This window comes from Ascaphus truei, chromosome 1 (genome assembly GCF_040206685.1).
Source record: "Ascaphus truei isolate aAscTru1 chromosome 1, aAscTru1.hap1, whole genome shotgun sequence".
In the NCBI taxonomy this organism is placed as follows: Eukaryota; Metazoa; Chordata; class Amphibia; order Anura; family Ascaphidae; genus Ascaphus; species Ascaphus truei.
In genome coordinates this window covers 169,124,443-169,149,416 of record NC_134483.1, presented here as the reverse complement: position 1 = coordinate 169,149,416, position 24,974 = coordinate 169,124,443, and the positions used below count along the sequence as shown (strand labels likewise).

Below are 24,974 nucleotides of genomic sequence, written 5' to 3'. Positions count from 1 at the left end.
TTTCAATTGGATTTTTTCTTTTAATACATATGGTGCCGATTGTTTGTGGAAAAAATGGCACCACTTTTGTTTTCATATACTGTATATGCCTATTTAGGTTTGAGAGATATTTTCCTAAAATTCTGCATTCAGAGGTTTTTAGAACATATAGGAAATTAGTCTGAAACAGGTTATAGTTGTTTTAAAGGTGCAATCTCCTGTACTCGAACAAAAAATGTGTCCTTACCTTTTGAAAGGGAACAACTCCACAAAATCCTTCTTAAACGTCTTCTAGCAGGAAGTCCAACTAAAAATCCTAGTTGCTTAGAATAAACTAACATGGCATATAAATACAATGATTAGTTCTAGTCTGATGTCATAACTGAACTCACTTAGAAGCCTATAAAAAATAAAAAATAAAGATACAAACAAGGGATTATGGGAAAGGAAATAGCAACCATAGGCTCTCATTGATTCAGAGGTATTGTAATCCTTAAAAATAAAACAATGTGTAAGGCAGTACATTTTAAATTTTTATTATTATTATTTAGGTGGTACTAGATTATTTAGGGCAGGATTGCATTTTATCATCTGCATGACAAAAACGTGAGAATCTCAGTGAGAAATCAAATGTTTAAATCTTCTCTGTGTTTTTCCCTGTAGCACACTAAGACAAATGTTAAATGTATGACTTTTGTCAAAATATAATAATTTTAGATAATATACAGCTTACCCCTGTTATAACGCGATCCGTTACAATACAAATCCACTTATAACATGAGGCAAGTGTGGCTCCCAACTTACAGTATATACAGTACCATGCAGATCTTCCTACCACGTTGGCTCTCGCACTGATTTTCCTCTCTCTCCCTGTCAGCCAGAAGCTGATGGCAGAAGCAGGGAGAGGAGAGAGCTGCCAGCTGCTGCTGCTGATGCCAGGTTACTCCTGCATGAGGGTGCTGCTGCGCCACCAGACCCGGGACAGCTGGGAGAGTTATCCCAGCTCTCTCCCTCCGGCGGCCGCAGAACCCCTGAGGGGTGCAATTCTCAAGCGCAATTTTTTTTTCTAATGGGATCCGCTTATAACGCGATGTGATTCTTTGGCCCAAGCACCGCATTATAACGGGGTGGAGTTGTATATATTTTTTAATTATATATATTTGCTTTCCTATATATCATAGTGTAGAGATACTATGATAGGGGCCTGAGTTCGCCTTCTCTGTGTGTGGTAGATAATGAGCAGTCAGCACTAGGCCTGGCACAGGTCAGACAATTTCAGAATGTCATGTGTAATTTGGGGTGACCATATTTTATGTATATGGAAAACAATACTAATATACAGGGGTCCTTGTACTGGGAGGACCCTGAGCACAATTATTATACTTGCAGAGTACCTCGGTGCACAATTGTCCTTTAATTTCTCTGGTTTAGTCCTGGTGACCTCTATACTACTTAATGGACCACTGTTGTTGCTGGCACAGAGTTAGAGCTCATATATCTGTATGCTGGTGTTATCTGTGCAGGCCTGTTACTTCACAAATGATTGGTGTACTGTATTTGTATGTACTGAAAAGGATACTGCTGTGAAGTAGGGGAGATTTCCTAACTGTATCTCCTCGAAGGTTATTGACCAGATCCCTAACCTCTGTGTTCTACAGCTTCACTTGGGTCTCTCCGCAGTACTCTCCTTGGTTGCCCCAACTTTGTCCATATGGGAGGAACTTTGCGCTGGTCTTTTCCTATTTTGTTTCTCAGGACAGGGATGGCTCCCCACTGCAGTGTTGCTCTCTCATGCTTATCTCTCTCTGTTCTGGTGCCTCCTCCTGTGACATCTTCCTTTCCTAACACTCAATGATGTTAGTCCTCTCCTAAGTTCATAGTCACTGGTCTGAAGACATGTCCATCAACCTCCTTTATAAGTGTTCCTGGAGGGGGGGGGGTGAAGCTCTCCCCCTGCTGGAAATATTGATGTCACCATCAATCTCACAGTAGTGTCATATATAACAGCACGTACCATAACTCAACACAACATTTCTATCTTAACAACTGCTTCCCCTATATGCACAGATCAGTACAGACACAGTTGATGTCATGCAATTACAATTTCCACATTATGAGGCATTTGTGCACCTTGAGGCACCACTTTTCCTGGGTTCACCTAAATCAAGTGTCGTGGGGATCACCCATTTAGCTACACGAATTACCAGGACTTCAGCTGATACTTTGGAGGAATCATATGTCAATCTCATGGGTGGCTTAATCTCTCTTTTAGGGCACGGAGAGTACACCTGTAGTTCAATTGGCACCCTGACTTGTCTCTCTTTAGGCCCTGACTGTAGGGACAACCATCTGGGTAGGCTTCAGTTTTGGTAGACGTCAATGTCGGCTTCATAACCGGGAAAGCTAGAGGGATCAATTCTTCAGCTTCAGGGTCCAGTTTGGCGTTAGCAGCCCTTGATAAGTTCTGGAATCACTCGTGCTATATCTCAGGTGGGTCCTGGGGATGCCCAGGATCATTGTGGTTCATAATATTGGATAAATTGCCTATCATTCCTTTCTCCCTAAACATGTCTTCCTCCTCAGAGTCATTACTTTACCTCCTAGCAACGGGTCGGGTCGATTACCTGATCTTCCCTGACTTCTAGATAGCCCATTACTTTGCTTGGTGTTTACTGTTGGAGTAGAGGTAGCCTTACTGGGCGAGCATCTTAGAAGTTGCCAAACTGGTGGTTACTATGAAGTGTTTTGAACCACCCAGGACCCTTTCGGGTTTTGTGTTATACCTGTTAAACATAAGGTTTAGACTTCCATCAATCTGTGATTTTGTGCTTGCTGGGTATTCCTAAATTCTGAATTAGGACCCTGTCTCCCACATGCAATTCTAGGCCTGTACCCTGTGTCAAGCATCCTTTGTTTCCTTTATTAGTGGACTCGGAGGCATCAGTAGCAAGTTTATAGATCTTGTACAGCTGTTTTTTAAGTCTCTGTACATACTGAATGTATGTCGTGGGTGAGGTACCATCTCAGGACACAACGAAGCACAGGTACACAGGCAATCTAGCCTTACGCCCAAACATAAGATAGTACGGGAGGTACCCTGTGGCCTCATTATGGGTACAATTGTAGCCATGGAATAAGTGGTGTACTTGTTGGCTCCATATTCCTTTGTTTCAGGTATCTAACATTGTTACCATATTCAATAGTCTGTTGAACCTCTCAGGCTGTGGTCCCCTTTGTTAGGACCCACACACAGGAACTGCTACATTACAGGCAACTTGTTAGCAGACAGCTGTCTACAATAGTTAATAAAAAATACATCATATCAATGTTATAGAACATATCAATATATTATCCATTTAGTAATATCGTTTTTTCCCGATTTATAAGGCGATTTAAAAAAAAATAGGTTGAAAAGTACACACTTGCCTTATAATCGTGCCCCGCCCACTGGGGGGGCCGATCAGTAGTCAGATGTAAGAGGTATAAGGGTAAAATGCAGGACGCTACACTATGGGGCCAAAGGCAGCAATGTTGCTTATGGCAGGAAAGTCAAACCGAGAGACAGAGAGACAGACAGAGACACACAGAGAGACAGAGTTAGTGTGTGTGTGTGAGTGTTTTCTTTCCAGCTGCTTCTAAAATTAGAAGGTCGCCTTATATTTGGTGTTGCCTTATAATCGGGCAAATACACTATTATTATTATTGTTTGTTTGAGAAGCACCAACAGATTCCACATCACGTTTCACTGGGGGTACAGAGATTTGATCATTTCATAAACAGTTACATACAAATATGGACAAGCATGCACAAACAGTTACAAAAAGGTAATGAGGGCCCCGCTGATAAGAGTTTACAATCTAAAGGGAATGAGGGGCAGTGTTGAAACAAAAGGTAATGTGACTTCTCATTGTAGGATGGAATATGCCCCAGGAGTGAGTGAGAATTTTAGTTGCATCATGAGTGTAAAAAGGGCATATCCTGGTAATATTTTAGAGGTGTAGACAGCAGGGCTTTGTGAGGGACGGAATGTGAGGAACAAAGTAGAGGGAGAGAGTCATAGATGAATCCTAGACAGCGGGCTTGAGGTGTTGATGAGATTGTGGTATTTTTGATAGTGAGGGAGAGTTTGGATGTAGGAGTGGCAGTGGAAGGGGGAAAGAGTTTTAATTCTGTTTTGGACATGTTAATCTTCAGATAAAGGTGGGACATTGTAAGAGACGTGTTCAGAGGTACGCAATGGAGACTGTTTTAAGGTGAAATGAAAATAAAGCTTTATTGCGCCTGTTGCTTTAAACACAGCAAACATTTAAATCAGCAAACAAAATCCGCTCCACTCTGGAGTATATATACACTTGTGATCCAGTTCTCTTTAACTGCGTGGTTAGCCCAGCGATTCACCAGTCCAAATCATAGAGACATTTATCAATATACATAGACATAGATAATAGTCTTATACGAAAAGTCTTATCTGTTAGCTGGGCTGCTGTAGGGGAAGCTTCTCTGCTCTCTTGGATCCGCACCCTTGTGTGCTAAGGCAATGTAAGGCTCCAGGTTTAGAATCTTGTCCCCTTTTGTCTTATTGTCAGCTTGCCGCTCAAGACATCCGTCCTTCCTTGGTTCAGCCCAGTTGTGGACTAAGGAATCTCCCTTCCTGTCTCAGAGGCAGGCTTTTTCTAACACTTGTAATCAGCCAGGTGGTGTTAGTTAATTGCCTACCAGCAGTTAACCACCACACTGCTGTATTAGAGGCACATTTGTGAACAGGGATAAGTCCCCTGTTACCGACATCCAGTAGGAGATTGCAGAAAGACAGTTGGTGACACGGAACAGGAGAGGGGGAGAAGTCAGAGGAGGAGAGATACATTTGTGTATCAATGGTATAGAGATGATACTGAAAACTAAAAGAGTATATTAGTTCACTAAGAGAGGTGTGAGTGGAGCAGAAGGCCAATGACAGAGCCTTGTGGGACCCCAACAGAAAGAGGGAGTGAAGAGGAGGAAACACCAGAGATGGAAACATTGTAGTGGTTGGATAGGTAGGATATAAACCAGAAGAAAGCTGTGTCATGAAGGCCAATAAAATAGAAAGTGTTCAGGAGAATGGGGTGATGGACAGTGTCGAAGGCAGCACAGAGATCTAGGAGAATTCGTAAGGAGAAGTGGCCCTTAGACTTAGCTGTGAGTAGGTCATTGGCCACTTTTGTTAGTGCTGTCTAAGTGAAGTGTAGAGGCCAGAAACCAGATTGCAATGGAGGTGGAGGAGAGAAAGTGAATTAGGCGGTAGCCTACAAGTCGGTCAAATCGTTTGTAGTCAAATGGGAGAAGAGAGATAGGCCGATAGTTAGAGAGGGAGATTTGATCAAGAGACGGTTTCTTTAGAATGGGCGTGATGAGTATATGTTTAAAAGAAGATGGGAATGTTCTGAAGGTGAGAGAGAGGTTTAATAGGTGAGTTAGGGTTGGAAATAGTGTGCCAGTGAAGAAGATATGCGGGAATAGGACAAGGGGAAAAGTTGTAAGATGAGATCATTCTTAAAAAATATTGCCGCAATCCCATTTCTTAATTACGCCAAATTTTAAGCAGCTATTTTGACCTTTAGTGAGTCTACCACACGGCTCTCTAAATGTTCTCTAGCTCGGGGAAGATGGCTTCATATCATATTGAATAAGGGCCAATGTAGTGTACCGATAAAAATAAATATTTACTTTAATACCCTGCTTCATGTTTCAACGGGATGCAAGTGGGGCAAAATTGGAGCAATATACCTTAAAACATTAACTCAAGATAAAAATCTTTCCCTTATAACAATATTGCTCAAAGTTGCCTACAATAGATCCTAAGCTGCCTCATTTATAGCTCCTGTGATGCAGTATAAAGCCTTGATAAAGCGCTCTGGGAAGCGTGAAACATTGGTGGGGCTACACTTTGCCCTTTTTTTGTCTTTTATGACCAATAAATAATATTTTCATGGGAAACGCACTTTCCTCTATTTTACATTGGACACTTTTTGTAGTGCTCTGCCACTTTTTCCTTTCTCTGTGATGCAGTTTGACATGATTACGAAACTTGTTTGAGATGTGCAATTATCTTGCTTATCTTATTATATTTACATTTATCTGCCTATTGTCATTTTATAATGTTACCATCAACTACCTTTAGTGTCACAATTGACATCATGTAAAACCTATATTTCTTTCTATTAGGGGAGAATACGGCCTGCATGAATATACAGAGGTAAAGACAGTTACCATGAAAATTCCACAGAAGAATTCTTAAAGGAGAGAAGCCACTATCCTTTAAATAGAAATGCACGCTTACATGGACCTTGTTAAGCATTTTTATCATCAAATTATGTATGTAAAAAATTTTGGGGGAGAAAATTATTTCACTTTTATTTGCAGTAAAAACGTATTCATTTGTAACTTAGAAAATTATTTGCTGTATACACAAAGTTACAATTAACATAAAATTCTGAAATATATTTGAGGAAAACAATGTAGTTCTGTTTAGTCCACGATGTATTGTTAAAGTCTTGAGCTAAAATGGGGTACCCACCATATAATTGGGTCCCCCTTCCCCCCTCCCCCCCCCCCCCCCTTGTCATTTGTCTAGGTGCCACAATTGAGGACTGAAATCCTAGGTAGTGATATTCTCCAAAATAAAATAAATGTTTTCTGTGGTACGTTGTATTTCATGAATTGTAGCCATACTTATTGTATGTTCGTATTCTCACTGGCACTATATAATGGTAGAATTTTAAGGAGTCTATTTACAAAAGTCAAAAAGAAAAAGCATTGAGGTGTGCTGCTACCCCAATTAACCAATGCTGCAGAGTTAATTTCCACTTGTTTAATAAGCATATGTTGCTATATCCGGAAGAACAATTATATACAGGAGCATGTAAGCAAATAAACCCCTAGTTGGAGCGTGGTTCTGGCGTTGCTGTGGAGGGTTGTCTGTGAGAGGTTATGAAACCCACCCAGACCCCATAACAGCTTCGCAACTATATTACCCACGAACCTGGGGATGCTCCAAGAATAATAAAATGAATTTGACAATTTGACAAAGACCCTTGGCGGCTGAAACGCGTTAGAGGTGCGGGGGGGGGGTTTTCCCCTCTCTCTCTTTTTAAACCTCCATGACAGAATAAAGATTTTTTGCGCAGCCCAGCCTCTGTGATCTGTTGCACGGCCGTGCCCGCTGTTATCTCCTCCCCGGTGAGGTCTTTCTATTTACAAAAGTCTCCTGGCTGCAAAAGTAGTCAGTACCATATTTATTACACACAAGGAATTCATTGAAAGCAATTGCAATTTTTCTTTTGATAAATCTGGTGCAATTTTATTGATGCATATTGTTAGCCAAAAAAATCTGGACCACCATAGACCTTAAAACGAGTCCAAATTTTACGCTTGTACTGTAGCATCCACGACCAATTATTAGGGATAGTTTTTCACAGAAGCACATATAGATACAAGTTTATTATACCCAGAACTGAATAACACTTAAAGGATTTTGCTGTACTGCAGTTAATGGTACAAGTCACACATGTACAAAGGTAACATGTTGTTGTAGGCATATAGGTAAAGATATTGATTTGTTGCTCTTCCCAAATATGAAATCAGCAAGTTTGATTTTCTCTAGATGTTATATTTTGCTAAGAAACTGTAATGAATATTAAATTGACTATCAACTGTAATCATTATGTGAGTTCCAATAAAAAAAAAAATATTCTCCTTTCTGGGATTGGATTTGAATTTTTTTTATCTAGCGTGTTATGTTTGTGCTTGAATGAATTATGTTTTTCTTTTGATAAGTAGTATTATAGGCTAAAGCTGTTAAATTCCGGGCATTATTGAAATCCCTGCTCTCTGATTCGATAATGCCCAGAATTTTAACCAATCAGTAATGGCGTGGAAATTTTTGCACTTTGCTAAGTTTTTCAGTCAATCAGCTTTGAGTTCTCATGAGAGTAGCTCTCAGACAAGGAAGGTGATTGGACAGGAGGCACCAGCAAGGTTATGACTCCTCCCCCACCTTGCCTGCAGAGAGCTCCGCACAGGAGAGTGAGGAGAAAGGTTTGTGTATCTTCTGTGTGTTTTGTGGGTCTTGAGGGGGACTGCAGAGTGTTTTATTGGTGTCTGTGTGTCTCTTCTGATGGTGTGTGTTTTGTGGGTGTAGATGGAGCAGCAGTCTGTTTTGTTGGTGTGTATATGTGTGTGTGTGTGTGTGTCTGTCAGCTGTGTGATTTGTGGGTCTAGAGGGGGACAACAGAGTGTTTTATTGGTGTGTGTCTGTGTGTCTGTAGTGTGTGTTCTGATGGTGTGTGTTTTGTGGGTGTTGAGGTGGCAGCAGTCTGTTTTGTTGGTGTGGGTGTAGAGGGTGGAGGGCTACAGTGTGTGTTTTGTGGATGTAGAGGTGGTGCTGCAATGTATGTGTGTGTGTGTGTGTGTGTGTGTGTGTGTGTGTGTGTGTGTGTGTGTGTGTGTGTGTGTGTGTATCTTCAGTGTGCATTGTATGGGTGTACAGGGTGGAGGAGGGATGCAGATTGTTTTTTGGTGTGTGTGTGTGTGTGTGTTTGTGCAGCAGTGTGTGGGTTTACAGGGGGGGCTGCTGTGTGTGTGTTTTTTGTGATTGTAGAGGGTGGAGGAGGTCTGCAGAGTGTGTTTTGTGGGTAAAGAGGGGGGCTGGAGGGGGCCTGTGTGTAAGGGGGGCTGGAGAGTGTGTTTGTGTATGTAGCCCTGTTTCTCCTAGAACACAGGAAGACTACTAATGCTGTGTGTAACCTGTTGGCTCGCAGGGCCTGAGTCTCTGCCACGGAGAGCCTGTTGCGATATGTATATGTTACTTCTTACCAGATGCAGCGCCTCCACCTGTGAGGGATCCCAGCAGAGTGGGAGTTGTTCCTCGCAGGACACTAATATAATGATATACACACTGTATGTATAATAACAAATACCTTTACTAATGATAGTCATCAATCTTATATGCATACAGATCACATACTCCTTCCCACTAGAGATACAACTATCCAAAGCATCTCGTAGGACGCGACCCTCCACCGTGTTTCCCACACCGCGTCCAATGTCCCACACCCAAACCCCAGTGTGTGTGGTGACCACTGTAGAGAAAGAAGGTATAAAGTTGGTGCACTTGGTGTATGTGTAACTCTTGGGTTTTTTGCAATTTCTCTGAGCATTGCACAGTCTGACCTTGGGGTGAATTTGCTGGGACGTCCACTCCTGGGAAGATTGGCAACTGTCTTGAATGTTTTCCACTTTTGAATTATCTTTCTCACTGTAGAATGATGGACTTTAAATTGTTTGGAAATGGCCTTATAACCCTTCCCAGATTGATGGGCAGCAACAATTGCTTCTCTAAGATCATTGCTTATGTCTTTCCTCCTTGGCATTGTGTTAACACACACCTGAATGCTCCAGACCAACAAACTGCTAAAACTTTGGCTTTTATAGAGGTGGTCACACTTGCTGATGATCAATTAATCAAGGGCATTTGATTAGCAGCACCTGTCTGCTACTTAGCATCTTAATTCCTATAGAAGCAGTAAGGGTGTACTTAGTTTTTCACACATAGCTTCTCCATTTTGGTTTTATTTTTGTTAAATAAATCATGACACAGTGTAATATGTCATGTGTTGTTGTTAATCTGAGGTTGTATTTACCTAGTTTTAAGACCTGCTAAGGAACATATATTGTTGTTATTATGTCCTGATATGTAAAACCATAGAATTCAAAGAGGGTGTACTTTCTTTTTCATACAATTGTGTATATATATATATATATATATATATATATATATATATATATATATATATATATATGCAGCAAGCTTAAGCCTATAGGGAACCATGTTAAAAATGGTTTTGAAGCAAAAGGTGACACTGTGTGTCCATTTGCATGTCATTTCCCAGAATCCCTTGCTGCAGTGGAAGTGCTGTGTGCTGGGTGGTAATGGTGAAAGGCGGGGTTGCAGACCTGTCTAAGACATGCAAATTAGCATACAGTAATATTTCCATTTGCTATATATATATATATATATATATATATAACGGGTATTCCCCCCCCACCCAATCGCATATAGTGTGTGTGTGCGGGGAACCTAATGTTACCTGGTGTGGTGCGTTATACCTGTCAGGCTCACAGGAGGCCCGAGCCGCCGCTAGTGAGAGCCTGGGGTGAATCTCTGGAAAGTTCTCGTCGGTCAGCGCCTCCACCTATGTAGGATTCTATAGGAATGTAGAATGGGCCTAGCATAGGAACCCACCCAGAAACCACATACACCAGGGTTATTGCTGAAAGGTTTACTGAACGAGCAAATAACACAATAACATCACATCATATTGTATAGCAACACAACATAGAGTATCATACTTTCACAGTGCAACATCATCAGTTTGCACAACGATATATATGCCACCCTCTGCCACTAGCTGGCAGCTATAACCTTGCCCCTAACTGGGCCATAACCTCCTTACACAGTATCCCCAAAGTCCTTGTACCCAAAGTCCCAAGAGTCCCATAACCCCACCCACGTGTGGAACAGCGCTGCCCACTAAGATGAAGTGTATAGGTGGTGCACTTGGTGACTTGGATAATACCTGCCCGGTGCTCCTGCTACCGGGTGCGCAGATGACCTTTGCTTGGAATCCCTTGCTCCAGGAGATGATCCAAGATGCCTCCGCCTCAACGGTGGGTGGCTCCTGCATGGAGTGATCCACCTTTATAATGTTTCTTTTCTCTGCTAACGCAGAGGATGTATTACCTTCACAGCAATTGCCAGGAAAGTCACGGTTCATGGCTGGACCCTCACTTGTCTAGGTTCTACAGGACCCTGTCCCTAGTCTAAGGGGAGTCCCTGTAGTAATCACAAGCTGAGGTGAGTAGGGCCAAGCTGGGGGCTAAGGGGAGACTTCTGGCCTAGTGCAGGAGGCTACTTTCCTCCCTGCACAAACACACCCTCCCCTCTCTGTGTCCCAGCTCCTAACTGACAATCCCTGTCTTCACACAACATTGTTGCAACTTTGCAGCATGAGAATCTGTCAGCCTTATTGGCTGTCTGGCTGCCTGTGACCAGGGTGAAAGTGCAGTACCCAGAGGCTGCTGGGAACTGTACTCCTTGGAGCCTCTCTTTAACATTGGGGCCTTGTGCGCGCTGTGTAATGGCCGCCGCCGCTGCTAACTGCGCATGTGCGAACTGGGGGATGTCCCTGACTATGGAGCGCCTCTTCTCACTCCCTGTAATGGCTGCCGTATCGCATCTGGGGCTATACTGCGCGTGCGCGAACTTCCGCGTATGCGCAAATGCACACAAGATGGCGGCGCCCTGTAGCTGATGTCGCCGTGACGCGATCACCCCTGCAACTGCCCTCATGCTGTCGCAGGTAAGAGAGAGAGAACCGAATGTCTGGGGAGCCAGAGGGGACCTGGCTACATTTATATATATATATATATATATATATATATATATATATATATATATATATATATATACAGTGTTCGACAAACCTATACATTTGCTCGCCCTGGGCGAGTGGATTTAACCCCCGGGCGAGTAAATATTGGCCCAAGCAGCACACGTTTGGTACTAAGTGGCGAGTAGTTTTTTTTGTGTGGCGAGTAGATTTTTTGGTGATTTGTCAACCACTGTATATATATATATATATATATTTATATATGGTTTTTGAAGCAAAAAGTGGCACTGTGTGCTCATTTGCATGTCATTTACCAGAATCCCTTGCTGCAGTGGAAGTGCTCTGAGCTGGGTGATAATGGTGAAAGGCGGAGTTGCAGACCTGCCTAAGACATGCAAATGAGCATACAGTATATTTCCATTTGCTATATGCATTGCTGTGGTGGGTTTTCGTCACTTTTTTTACTCACCATAACTTAAACAGGAGGAGCACACCTGAGATACCTGGTAGATCTATGCAAATAGGCGGATTGGCTACAGGTATGAGCATCAAAGCTCAAAAGTATGCTGTGACAGTGGAGGTCCCCAGCAACTGTTTTAGTTGGGTGCTAGAGCTGCTGCCATGAATAGCAGAGGTTGTGTTTTTTTATCCTGTTGGCTATGACACTAGTACCCCCTTAGATTTATAATTGTAGATCTTATAGAAATCCTTTTAGGAGGTGTTGAGTGTGAATCATTTAAATATACTTTGCATATGCCATTAGGATGTCTCCCAGGTTTCTAAAGTGGCCTCTTTTTTGAGCACAGGTACAGTACAGTATCTCTCCATGTGTTATCTCTCTCTCTCGCCACTTATAGCTATTCGATTTCAAAACAAACTACTCTCCGTATGGATTGGCGGTTTCTCTAATTTCACAGACGCGGTGTAAAAAATGCAATTTGTAATAAAGAATATGGCTATTTGTCACATTTTATTCCATGACATGACTATATCAAACTGTGCGGTTTTACAAGAACAAACTTGCAGCTACTAGAAAATCCCCCAAAGTTGTTAAGCCCACAGACAGGTACTATTGCAGTTTTATTAATATGCTCCTTAGAATTTGATCAATCCTTTTATAACATGCATCATCTAACTCCTTCCTAACTCTTCCAATTGACACTCCCCAAATTTTGGAGCAAACAACTTCAGAAATTGATGCTAAGGGATAAAAGAGGAAGAGGCTTCTTTGCATCCAAATAGCTTTAATACCCTGAAAATCTCACTGCATGCAAGGATTAACACAGAATATCTGTTAGATTTTAGACTATAATATTACCAGAAAGTCACATTTTGTCTGTGGTTTTTATCATGAATTATAAATATGAGTTATGCATGCAGGAAAAGTGCTTTTGCAATGATCAAACAGGCCCACAGTTAACTTCTGTAAGGGATTTTCCTTAAGAATATTCAATTTTAGACAATCGGCCGGTATGTTCTTATCACTAACGAAGTTGTCCTCTGCCTCTTGCTGGTTGTGGTCCCCTCGGATTAGATTCAGGCCTAGGGTAAGCAGGAGGCATACTCAACGGCATTTGTCCAGGTGGTTTTGTAACAGTCAAACGTGGAGCGGGTGATGCAGTTCCAGTCCATTTGCCAGACTTAAAGTTGGTGACATTTTTTTCTGAACTTTTCCCATTTTGTTGAAGGCTACTTTTATTAGTAGAGATAGATTTTCCATCTGTAAAGTATAAGCATATGTATGTGTGTATGTGTATATATATATATATATATATATATATATATATATATATATATATATATATATATATATTTATATATATATATATATATATTATAAAATATTGTCAAATTAACGGATTTTTATAAAGAAGGATGAGTGGTGAGAAAACATTTGTGAACCCCATTTATAATTAAATACATTCCTTAGTGTTTGTATGATAACCTTCTTAAATCAAAGCCAGTCTTTTATTAAATATCCAATAGGGTTTATATTAACCAACTACATGTCTTTTTAAACTAAATTATGTATGAATAAGACAAACAATTTTTAATAACAAAATAATTAATAGTCAGGGTATGTGCAAAGGTAAGTGAAACCCTGGTTTTATCAGCTAAATTAAAAGGTATAATTAGAATCAGGTGCTTAAATAATTAGGTAGATCTTCAGGTGTGAGTTTGGGAGGTCCCACCCTATATAAAGATCAGAAACCTTGTGAGTTTGGTCTTCACCATACTGGTGTGTGGAGACATGTTATGCCACGATCAAAATAAATCTTTGAGGATCTCATAAAAGGAGTTATTGATGCTATTCGGTCTAGGAAGGGTTACAAAACCATTTCTAAGGATTAGGGGCTCGATCAATCATTGACACAACCTTGAATTTGGCATTGTATCAGACGATTATAAAGGCGAATGTCAGGTCAGGCCACCCGTCCATGTACTGTTAGCTGAAGCGAAAGTGGGCCATTCAGCAAGACAAAGATTCTATAAATACAAACAGATCTACAAAAGAATGGCTGCTGAAGAAGAAATTCCGTGTTTTAGAATGGCCTGCTCAAAGTCTGGACCTAAACCCCATCAAAATGTTGTGACAGATCCTGAAGTAAGTTGTCCATGCAAGGAAGCCCACAAATGTTCCTGAGTTGAAGCAGTTCTGTAAGGAGGAATGGGCCAAAATGTCTCAAAAATGATGTGAGAGACTGATCAGCAGTTACATTAACTCTTAGTTGAAGTAATTGCTGCTCAAAGGACACTGAATCCAAAGGTTCACATACTTTTTCACACATGGATATTGAATGTTGAATCATTTTTTGATAAATAAATGTTGAAAAAGTATCATGTGTTTGTATAATTTGTTTGATCTGGTTATCTTTATCTATTATTAGAACTTACATTAAGAAATAATAACATTTTAGGTTTGAAATATGTGAAAATCCTAAGGGGTTCACAAACTTTTCCTCGACACTGTTATGTGTGTGTGTACAGTATATAGATAGATAGATAGATAGATAGATAGATAGATAGATAGATAGATAGATAGATAGACAAAAAAAGAGAAAAGTATCCCACGTAAAGCACTCGGGTGTGCAAAAAGTATAACAATTTTATTAAAGAACACGTCACATATAACACATAATAATACAGTCTCATAAAATCTCAAAAGTTGACACATAACCACATGAAAGCCCTGGTATACAGTAAGTAAACACCAATAGCTATAACCAGTATTAGATGCAATGTGTGTAATAAAATACAGTATCCACAGAGTGGTGAGGCATGAAATTAGCCTCCCACCTGTTAGACCGGCTGGTCAGAAAATCAAAGCTACTAGGCTAACAATCACTGGTAATGAACCCTAGCTCAAATACACAATTATACCAAGGGTCCTGCGAAAAGCAAGAGCCTATAACCTGTCAATGGTATGCATGAGATGAAAATACCTGTTCCCATGTAATGACAGAAAAAACTCTTCACAGAAGCTGACTTTAAAAACATGTAATATCGGAGCTTACAGACTCTATAAATGTATAGGCAGGTACTGAAAATAATACTCAGGGGATGTAACACTGCTAATCCTCCGGACGGCAGTCTCCATGAGGTGAAAGCAAGTTGTTTATGTGCTTTCCTACCGTATGTATGAGCAAGTGCTAGCTGCAGTGATACTTGTCCATCACAAGATAGCACTATTGCTCTATTCCATTGAACTCCAAATCTACACATGCATTTAATTTTTTCTATTATGTTATTATATATATATATATATATATATATATATATATATATATATATATACTATAATTGTTTGTGTATGTTATACAATAGGATATGTGATTGTATTGGTACAGTGTGATTCTCCTGCATTTTTTTACATCTTTCTGCAATGTTCCCATGGGAAGCTAGATATAAAGTTATAAAAGTAATTCCCATCAAAGTGATACCATGAGAAATTCTACAGAATGAAAGCTTCACAAGGTCAAATCCTGTTCTCTGTACCACCATGATATAGAATTGAATGTGGCATTTCTTGGAAGCAAGGAATAAACATATCAACATGTATCAAATAAAGGTTTCAAATGAATACATTATCTATGTATATATGGCCATGTTTTCTTTTTCAAATTAGGTAACTGAAATGTTCCCCTAATTATTTGAAAATATTAACTTAATTTGATTTTACTTAAGTAACAAAGTTTCCTAAATTTGCTTAAGATTTTTTTAAATACTATACTTAGGATGGACATATTTGAAGGCCCACTGACAGGGTGAGAGAGAGATAGTGAAGGGGAAAAGGGACTGAAGGGGGATAGGGGGTGAGGGATGGTGAGAGTGATAGAGGGATGGGAGAGGGAGAGTGAAAGGAGAGAAGAGAGAGAGGGAGGGGAGAGGGAGATAGAGGAGGGAGAGAGGGAGGGTGTAGTGTGTGAAGGGGTAAGGTTGAAAGAGAAATAAATGGAGCGTGAGTGGGGTGAGAGAGAGAGAGCCGAAGGAGTTAGAGAGAGGGGGAGGAAGACTGAGAGAGAAAAGGGGATAGAGAGGGGGAAGGGAATAGTGAAATAAAGAGGGGGAACAGTGAGTGAGAGGGAGTTAGAGTAAGAGATAGAGGGAAAAGAGTAAGGGGAGGAGAGTGAGTGAGTGAGGGGGAAAGAGTGACAAAGAGGGGGACGAGTGAGTGAGAGAGAGGGAGAGAGAGTGAAAGAGGGGAGGAAGAATGAGAGAGAAATGGAGAGTGAGATAAGGAAGGAGGAGAGGGCAAGAGGGAGAGAGACAGAGAAATGAGGGAGTGAGAGAAATTGAGAATTAGGGTAGGGGGTTAGAAAGAGAAGTGGGGGTATGAGAGGGGAAGAGTGAGAGAGAGTTGGGTGTGCATGCGAGAAAAAGGGAGAAGAGTGAGAGATAGAGAGGGGGAAGTGAGAGAGAGGGTGGATGGGAGATTGTGAGAGAGGGGAAGAGTGTGAGTGAGAGGGGATGGAATGAGAGTGTTAGAGGGAGGAGGTACTGTGAGAGGGGGAAGAAGAGTGAAATAGGGGGGTTAGAAAGAGAGGGTGGGGAAAGAGTGAGAGGAAAGGGGAGAGTGAGTGAGAGAGTGAGTAGAGTCAGAGGGGGGAGAATGAGAGGGGAGAGAGTGATAGAGAGGGGGGACTTGCAGGTTCACCAACAAGGGGGAAATAGATTCCTCCTGGGCCTTGGGAAAACTGTCGGCTGCCCTGCTCACAGTGGAGGGTAATACCAAATTCACCAATTATTATTTTTTTATGCCAGGCTTGTGTCCCCCTTTGTTTTGTCCAAATGATTATTTATGGTAATGTATAGGGCTTGCTGACTGTCTGCTCACTTCCCCTGCAGTTCTAAACATTTTTATGTAGATAAAGGTAGTCACAGCAATCCTGATTTATAGGTTCTTAAACCATAATGGTGTTTATTCTATAAACTGCAAGATCGCCAATCCATGCGGTCTGACACAGAACCCCTTTGACTTAATGGTGGAAGATCGCAACACTTACACCTTATATGACCTCTCTTTATTTTTAATGAGCTAAGGATTTTTTTTTTATAATAATGATAACTATGACATTAGATATGACATGAGATAATAACACGGTTTTAAGAACCTATGAATCATGAGTGTTGTGTGTCTGCATCAAAGGAATTGAAATCTAGTTTGTGGTTACCTCTTGTGGTCTCTAGCTTGTAAAACCCCTCAAACTCATTTTAGGCCACTCTTTCAGCTGAAGTTTAGGGCTGTTCTAATTGTTCCATGGTTTTAGTTCTAAGGCTGTTTTATCTGAGGCTGACATTTATACCCATGTGCATTATGTTTAATACATATATATTAAATAGATAAAGAAATATTGAGAATGACATAGAGAACCCTTGTTTTATAAGATTATAAAAATAACTATCAAGGAATTTCCCTCTCTCTGAGAAGACTCACTAAGGTGCGCACTTATTGTACACTAATCCCACGTTATTTGCTGTTCAAGTGAATGACATTTAAACATTGGATTGTGGTGATTGACAACTCAAATCGCACCTTTGCAAATTCCAGTGTCCGTCTCTTCCCTCTGCCCTATCCTCCATTTCACTGCTTCTTAATGTATGGGACCTAAATGAATTGTGAAATATGCTTTGAAGTTACGCATTTGCCTGTATATAGAATACTGGAGCCTTGTTAACCATACTAAGTATTAACCAGTAGCAACCCAACTCCTCTTGAATTGCTTCATGAACTTTACCTGGCTCTTTGTTCTCTTGTTTCACTTCATATCTCACACTAGGAGGCAGTAGCTCATCTAAATCTTTCGTTGTTTCGTTGGTTGTGACTCTGTTGTTACTTCTGTCCTTTTCATCCTCCCGTTGCTTCAATTTTGCAAAAAGAATAACAAATGATAATACAAAAAAAAATAATCAATAATTCTTATTCCTTATTCTTGTTGTTAAAAATGAAAATAAGTCACGGTACAAATACAGTACATTGTCAAACTGAAAATTGTAAACTTAGATACATAAGGACATCAATTATGGAAATTTAGAAGATAATTTTGGAATGTTTTTTTTTAACTGAGAATGAACCATAGGATGTGTCAGTCACTTGATAGCACAGAACCAGAATTCAGATTATAACAATACAAACAATTACATCCATATATATAAAAAGATACATTTGCTTGGACCCACGGTATCATTTCTTATTTGCAGCTGTGTCAAACTTAAGAAAAATGTATGAGCTAAAATGAAGCCTCTTAGGGCTGTTATATACAGCATGCGGCCGTGCGGCCATGTGCCACGCGTGTCTATGCGAACGCGCGGACACGTGCCGCATGCTTTTCCTGTATATAGTGCTGGGAGCTGCAGGTAATGTATATATGTGTGTATGTGTGTGTATGTGTGTGTATGTGTGAGTATATGTGTGTGCATGGGTTGTGAGAGTGAAAGTAAGTCCTAGATAAGATTTTATTCTTGTGTATCCTTGATAAAGAACGCACAAGCGTTCGAAACGCATTGGATTTTAGGTCTTATGACACAATAAAGTTTATATTTTTTTGATTCTGGGTCCTCTCCTTGCTCCTGTCGGATCATGCGCTCCTCTCAACCATCTCATCCTATACAACTATTGGAAGCTGCACATCCAGTGAGCCACACCGAGGAATTGTGAGTACTTATTCTGCTACAGGGGAACTTCCAATTAGATCACTCATGGGGGGTCATTCCTACCCATTACCTGTCTTCAGGAGGTTCGTTAACTCATTATTGTTAGCTGCATTACTACAACTCATCATTATTGTCTTTGGACTATCCCCGGATGTTGGTATTGGCTATTATTGGTTATTATACCTAGCATTTGAGCGCTTCTTCTCCTCTACCTATCCAGATACTGTACATACATTAGATCTCCAGATGTACTCATCATTCAGTAGTTGAAGTATATTAATAAATGTAATCATTCAGCAACGTTATAAACATTGAAGATAATTGAACCAGGAAGTTCAATGGTCTATAAGTCTAATGAACAAAGTGAAGGATTCTGTTTGGCTCAACTTACCCTCTGCATTTTCTTTTTGAGTTCGATGTTGGAATTCTTGTATGCTTTTGATATAGTATTAAGGTAATATATGGCCAGGCTGCAGAAAACAACAATGAAACATACCAGTTATACATTTTACTTTAACTTCTATTGTGGAAACAAAAAAAAACTATCCCAGCTTCAAGCAATGCTGGTCTTGTCAATTGTGGGTTGACATGTTATAGGACAATAGTGATTATTTATGATGACTTTGATACATACGACCCTTAAGGCATGATTTAATAAATATCGTTTTCGGGCTATCACAATGCAATCAGCGGCTTTGTACTATATAGAATCAGCCCCTTACTGTTAAGATCTCCCAAAATGTTGTTACACACAAATAACTATGCATATATCTTGTATAGAGTGTCACTATCCACCGATGGGTTGAGTAGATAATGTTACATGTTTAAGTGTGACATTAAAAAATACAAAGTTGACAGTGTTGTGCGAGTCTAAGGGGGCTATGTGTCAAACTCTGCCAAATAAAATAAAATTGACGCAAAAAAACAAATGTATTAAAAAAAAGATGTTCATTGTTATCTATGGAATCTTATTCTTTGACAAATTCTGCACAGTTGATACAGTACAGATCCTCTTCAAAGTGCATATTTTCAATTGCACTCACATCACCAGAAATTAGGAAAATACTATGTTAGAACAAACATTTTAATGCGCACACACAGTCATTTAGAGTAGACAATGACTAAATGGGAGTTTTGACTTCACTGGGATTTTTTTGTGCATAAGTGCCCTGATCAGCACTATCACAGTAATTAATAACCCCCTATGTACCATGTTAGATTAAAGCTACGATACTGACATAGATTTTAATTTTAGATTGATACGGAGGAGATTGGAGGTAATACTCCAAATATAATTTTATATATAGATATATATACAGTATATGTAAGCTTTGCTTGCATCTGTACCAAATTAAGTATTGTCCATTTGACTTACAGTAGCTTATTATGCATTTCTCCAGCATATTAAATCAGGGCATAGACCGACTGACAATTTTTATGTCAAGAAAAAACACATACCGTTCTATATAAGGCAAAATAGACACACAAAAAAATTATATTTACAAAGATTGGATAATAATGTCCCTCTGAGCATTTATTTTATATTATAGGCTAAAGCAGTAAAATTCCGGGCATTATTGACATCCCTGCTCTCTGATTGGTTAAAATTTTGGTTATTATTCATTCAGTAACCCCCCAGAATTTTTGCAGCTAGCAATGTGTATGTAACGGTTGTACCCCCACCCAATCTCATATTGGCCCCTATGTGTGGATACTGTCCCATGTCACATGTAATGTAGTGTGGTGCACCTGCTGGCTTACAGGACTCCTGAGTCTCCCGCTTGATGGTATAGGGGAATACACCAGGACTTGCTCGTGAGGTAGTGCTGAGATCTACTCACTTTTGGTACAGCTCCTCCATCTTTTCCAGGTCCCCACGACAGCAGGGAGGAGTCTCTGGAAGAGAACCCCTTGGTGCAGCTTCTCCCTGAATGACGAATGACTCCAGTCTCAGGCAAGAAGGTTCTTTCAAACAGGGCAATCTTTATTGGCATCTTCACTGGCAGACTGCCCATCATTAAGGCCGGTCTTTAGCCGCACATCATATTCAGGGTTGCCCACCTCAAGAAAGTCCCTGGACACCACTCCTAGACAGGGCCCTAGAAGCTGTCCTTGCTCTTCCCTTACTCTCTAATAGAGTAAGGGGAATAGTCTGCCTGCCTCTCCCCTAAGGGAGGGCCACAATCCTTGCCAGAGCCCTGGCACTGTGATGGTTCATATAGTTACACACTCTGCAACTCCACATCACACACACCTAACTTTAGGAAGTGATGCGTAATATATATGTAGCCATGCATAATAATGACTGCATACATCTTCCCTGTTGGCAGTAAGTCCTGGTAAGTACAGGCCTGCCAACAGTAGTTATGGAGGTTTTCCCTCACACCCTAGTGTGGTGCCCTGTGTAAGGAAGGGAGTGGCTGTATGCTCTGAGTCCCTGGATAGTGACCTCAGAGATGCGCCTGCCCCCTGAGGTATAAAGGGCACAACACTGACAGTTAGTGTTGTTGGTTGAGAAAGAGTAACCAGAAGGTCAAGGGATTGGAGGAACACTTTTGTGACCCTAGTGCAGTAACTAGCGGTAGCAGATTGATAAACCAAGTCTGTCTACGCCACACTGTGTCCAAGGACCTGGCACAGCGGTGATCTCCCTAGGAGAAAGGGAATCCCACTTCAATACGGGAGGGCGTACCTGGCAAAGGGACAGCATGGAGAGATGTGCGGCTAGAGCCGGCAGCTGCATGGGGCAGTCTGCTACATCCCTGTATTCAATAAAGATGTCCTTGATAATGAGAACCCCACTGTGTGAGTGTGAGATTACTCGACAGTGGATGGCACCAAGAAGGAGTTCCTCACCAGGACCATCTCCCTGCGGAAGCACAGATCCTGATGAGGTGGAGGCGCTGCACATGATGTAAGTTGGACTCGCACCCACTACCTCAGCTACCTGTCCTGATGACATCCCCTAATAACACCAAGCGGGAGACTCAAGAATCCTGTTACTTGCAGGTGCACCACCACACACGCCTTGTAATGGGGGACTGGTTAGACTACACGGGCCAATATGAGATTGGGTGGGTCAGGCCAGAGGGATACACCCGTGACAATTGGAGGCGCTGCTGAGATACCTGTTAACAGGACAGGCTTTTGCTAGGCACACATTAGGAAACAGGGAAAGTGTCTGCTGCCACTTTGTGCTGCGTGGGACGGAGCCAGGGGTAGTCAGGGAGATGCTGGAGCTGCATGCCGCAAAGACGCCTTGGGATCCGTTAGGGGTTAGTGAGTCTGGAGCGGGAGGCTATTGCTGTCCTAGTCGCCTTGAGGTAGCGCTAGCGGGGGACGCCTGAAGGGGTAAACTGGTAACTAAGAGCAGGAATTCTGGAAGGGTCCGCACTAGGCTAGCCAAAAGTAGGTCGACGCCCAAAGTACTGCATGGAAGAGCCAGAGTACTCTAGTCTTCATTCCAGATCACTTACCAAGGAGCACAGACTGGAGGAACGTGTTACAGTAGACACAGAAGGAGTGAGCCTAGCCTGAGGTAGTGCAAACACGAGTCAGATCTACGTTAGGTACACAAGTGGTGCACAAGGCATGTTTATTGTACGGATGTGGTAGCTGCCCCGCAGAGCGGAGCTCCATGTACAAAAACCCAGTGTTCAACGATCATAAGAGACCTGTCGGAATGGAGGATCTGCACAGAGCAGAAGGTCCAGGATGGCGGAGAGAGAGAACCCCAAGAATGGAGGATCTGCACAGAGCAGAAGGTCCAGGATTGCGGTCAGAGGAAGAACACGCATATGAACTGTGCGTGGGTGAAGAACAGGCTACAGAAGAGACTTTTGTGGGCTTGTTGTGGAATGGCGTGAAAGCCGTGGCTGCGCCGTGTTTGTCCTGCCTATGTTCTCGGGAAGATACCCCCGAGAATAGTGAGGACGACAGTCTTGCGAGATGGGAGGAACGAAATGGACTTTGTTATACACCTATTAACAAACAGCCAGACGCTGCCTTCAATGAAAGAAAAGACAATGCTTACCAAGATGGCGGTTCCCGCGTTCCCGGGACACCGCGTGGGCATGCTGCAGAAAGTCTTGCAACTTTGCAGTTTGCTAATTTTTGGCCAGGATTGGCGCCAACGAGAAAACTCCACCCCGATGGGGAGTTTGGCGCGAATGCTGGAGCCGCGCCCTCATGGACTATGACTCACTCCGCACCTGTGCTGGGTCAGCCTACAAGTCTACGAGACATCCCCCTCGTTTCAACCAGGGGGAGTGGTTTGCGGTTTCACCGGATGTCGACAGAGAAAATGGGAGGAAGGGTTGCTACATCAGCCCATGCCTTTCAGTTGCGAAGAGCCATTGACCAATATAGACCTCTGAGACGAGTGCCTCCGTTGGTAAAGATGGCTGAAGCTGCTGACAAAGTGGACCAGGGTCCGGTGATTTCCACTCACCCTTATTCGGCTCCAGGAGGCTTCCTGGTAATCCGGGTGGAGGGTGTGGAGACTGTGGCGTGTCTTTGCCTGCAGTGCAGACTGCCGGGCGGAGCCGTGTGCAGCGAGGCCCGATGCCCTCACTGTGGACTGCAGTATATGTGGCCCATGACCACATTCGTACCGGTGCAAGCTGTGGGAGTGACCGGAAATGTCCCGATGCCAATAGAAGAACAGCCAGGAGCTCTCTGGAACAAGAGTGCAAGTCCCGCGGAGTCGGAGTCAGCACTGGTGCTTCCAACGGAGAAAACCAGCCATCGGAGAGGTGATCACCGATGAGCTCATCGCCGGTCTCCTACTGGGATGCCTCGGCCGAACTGCAAACTGGAATCCTCGGACGAGGAGTGTGCAAGGCTGGCGAGTAAGATAGTCATAAAACGAGACTATCATACCATTGGTACGCCATGGAGGGATGCCATTCCTCGTGGTGTGGAGACACGGAGTCGAGTGTCTCCAGTACCGCGACCACCCGATCGCCGGAGTCCCACTGCCGTGGTGACTAGTGGATCGGACGGAGGTCGATCCACCCCTACCCTGCGAGGTACTAAGACACCGTGCCTGTCGCAGGCCCCGGGGGTGGAAGATCCGGAAGAGCGAGTCCAGAGCCAGACTGGATCGCGCAGCAGATGGGTGTTGGCGGATGTCCTCGTGGAGGAAGAGATCCCGCTTGGGGATCCACCCCAAGATGGCGTCGCAGCACGTGCGTGTGCGGAAGTGGTTCCGGCGGACCAGAGCGGCACCGAGTGGGAGATGGTGGCGCCTCTGCGGTCAAGCAGCGGGAAACGATCCCCTACTACCAGGGGGAACGGGCGTTTGAGCTGCAGAACTAGAAGCCCAGCTGTTGGAGACAAGAATGGACTTTGTGGCGATGTTAAGGCAGGTATCGCTGGGGAGCAGGTCGAAACCCTGTCAATGCCTACTGTTCGGTCCCGTCCCCAAACCCCGTCCACACCCAAGGTTAGCCCCAAGGCCCTAGCTAAAGCCCCTGTACCCGTCACTATTTTATTTGGGTCCAGTTCCAGCTTAGGGTTGTCCGGGGAGTCACGGGGTCCTTCCGATGATCGGACTGGAAGCCTGGACTTGGGTACGTCGGATGATGGGTCGGAGGGAGGAGGGAGCATGTCCAGACAAGTGTCGGTATCCAGCGATTGCCCTAGTGGGCTTAGTATCACAGTAAGAAACACCTCTCAGTATAAAGGAGTTAATGAGAGATCTGAGGGTACATCTGGGGTATCTTCTGGTGGGCCTGATGAGGAGTCCATAGAAGAGGTTATAGACCCTAGCTCCGAAGAACGGAAGGAGACTAGGTGGTGGGCCCCGTTGTACGAGGTGTATGTATCATGGTTCGACCGCACCCGCTTTATTTTAGAGAGGGAGGGGGTGGTTGATCACTGGTGGGCTGCCGGTGACTTTGACGACGAGTCATACCTTAGGGCTCTAAGGGTAAAGTGGGATCGTATCCAGGCAGGCCTTATTATCCCTAAGGGGTCCGCAGGGTTGGATGACCCGGTAGAAACCGATGAGCCCCTATCATGGGTGTTGCCCGGGGCGGCTGGTCAAAACAGCTTGACCAGGGTTTGCAGAGCTGAACGGGCTATTACTACCAAATATAGGAAGTCCCATGGGCTTGATTACCCGTATGTCCCAGAACCTCTAATGAGAGAGAGATAGAGGAGAATAGGGAGAGATGGCTCAAGAATGATATACAATATTATATCGTAGAGAAAGGGGGAGCCATTAAAGGGATACAGGCCCAGCAGAGGGTAGCTCAACTGATGCGGGTCTGGAAGATAGGGCGCAGTGTGTATATGCACAAGGTGGTGTACTGCAATGAGCGAGGGGTACCACGAGAATACAGCGTGACTGTGCATGATGCCGCGGGGCGAGAGGTGAAGAAGCCAGACCCTCGGCATTATTATTGAGTA

General features: G+C 42.8%; 2 protein-coding genes across 3 annotated transcripts in view; one reads left to right on the top strand and one right to left on the bottom strand.

Moving 5' to 3' along the window:
- Nucleotides 1–7,716, top strand: part of ALDH1A1 (aldehyde dehydrogenase 1 family member A1) — a 115,433-nt gene extending 107,717 nt beyond the window's left edge. For both annotated transcript variants that reach the window (XM_075598143.1, XM_075598154.1), the window contains one exon: nt 6,184–7,716. In XM_075598143.1, the coding sequence (XP_075454258.1) occupies nt 6,184–6,256 (73 nt within the window). In that variant the 3' untranslated portion in view covers nt 6,257–7,716. The remainder of the gene's footprint in view (nt 1–6,183) is intronic.
- A 4,650-nt stretch (nt 7,717–12,366) lies between these two features.
- Nucleotides 12,367–24,974, bottom strand: part of LOC142493687 (transmembrane channel-like protein 2-B) — an 80,716-nt gene continuing 68,108 nt past the window's right edge. Inside the window, exons 18-20 of the mRNA XM_075598127.1 lie at nt 18,952–19,030; nt 17,645–17,768; nt 12,367–13,128 (exon numbers count right to left, since the gene is read on the bottom strand). Coding sequence (XP_075454242.1) covers nt 12,893–13,128; nt 17,645–17,768; nt 18,952–19,030 — 439 coding nt within the window. The 3' untranslated portion in view covers nt 12,367–12,892. The remainder of the gene's footprint in view (nt 13,129–17,644; nt 17,769–18,951; nt 19,031–24,974) is intronic.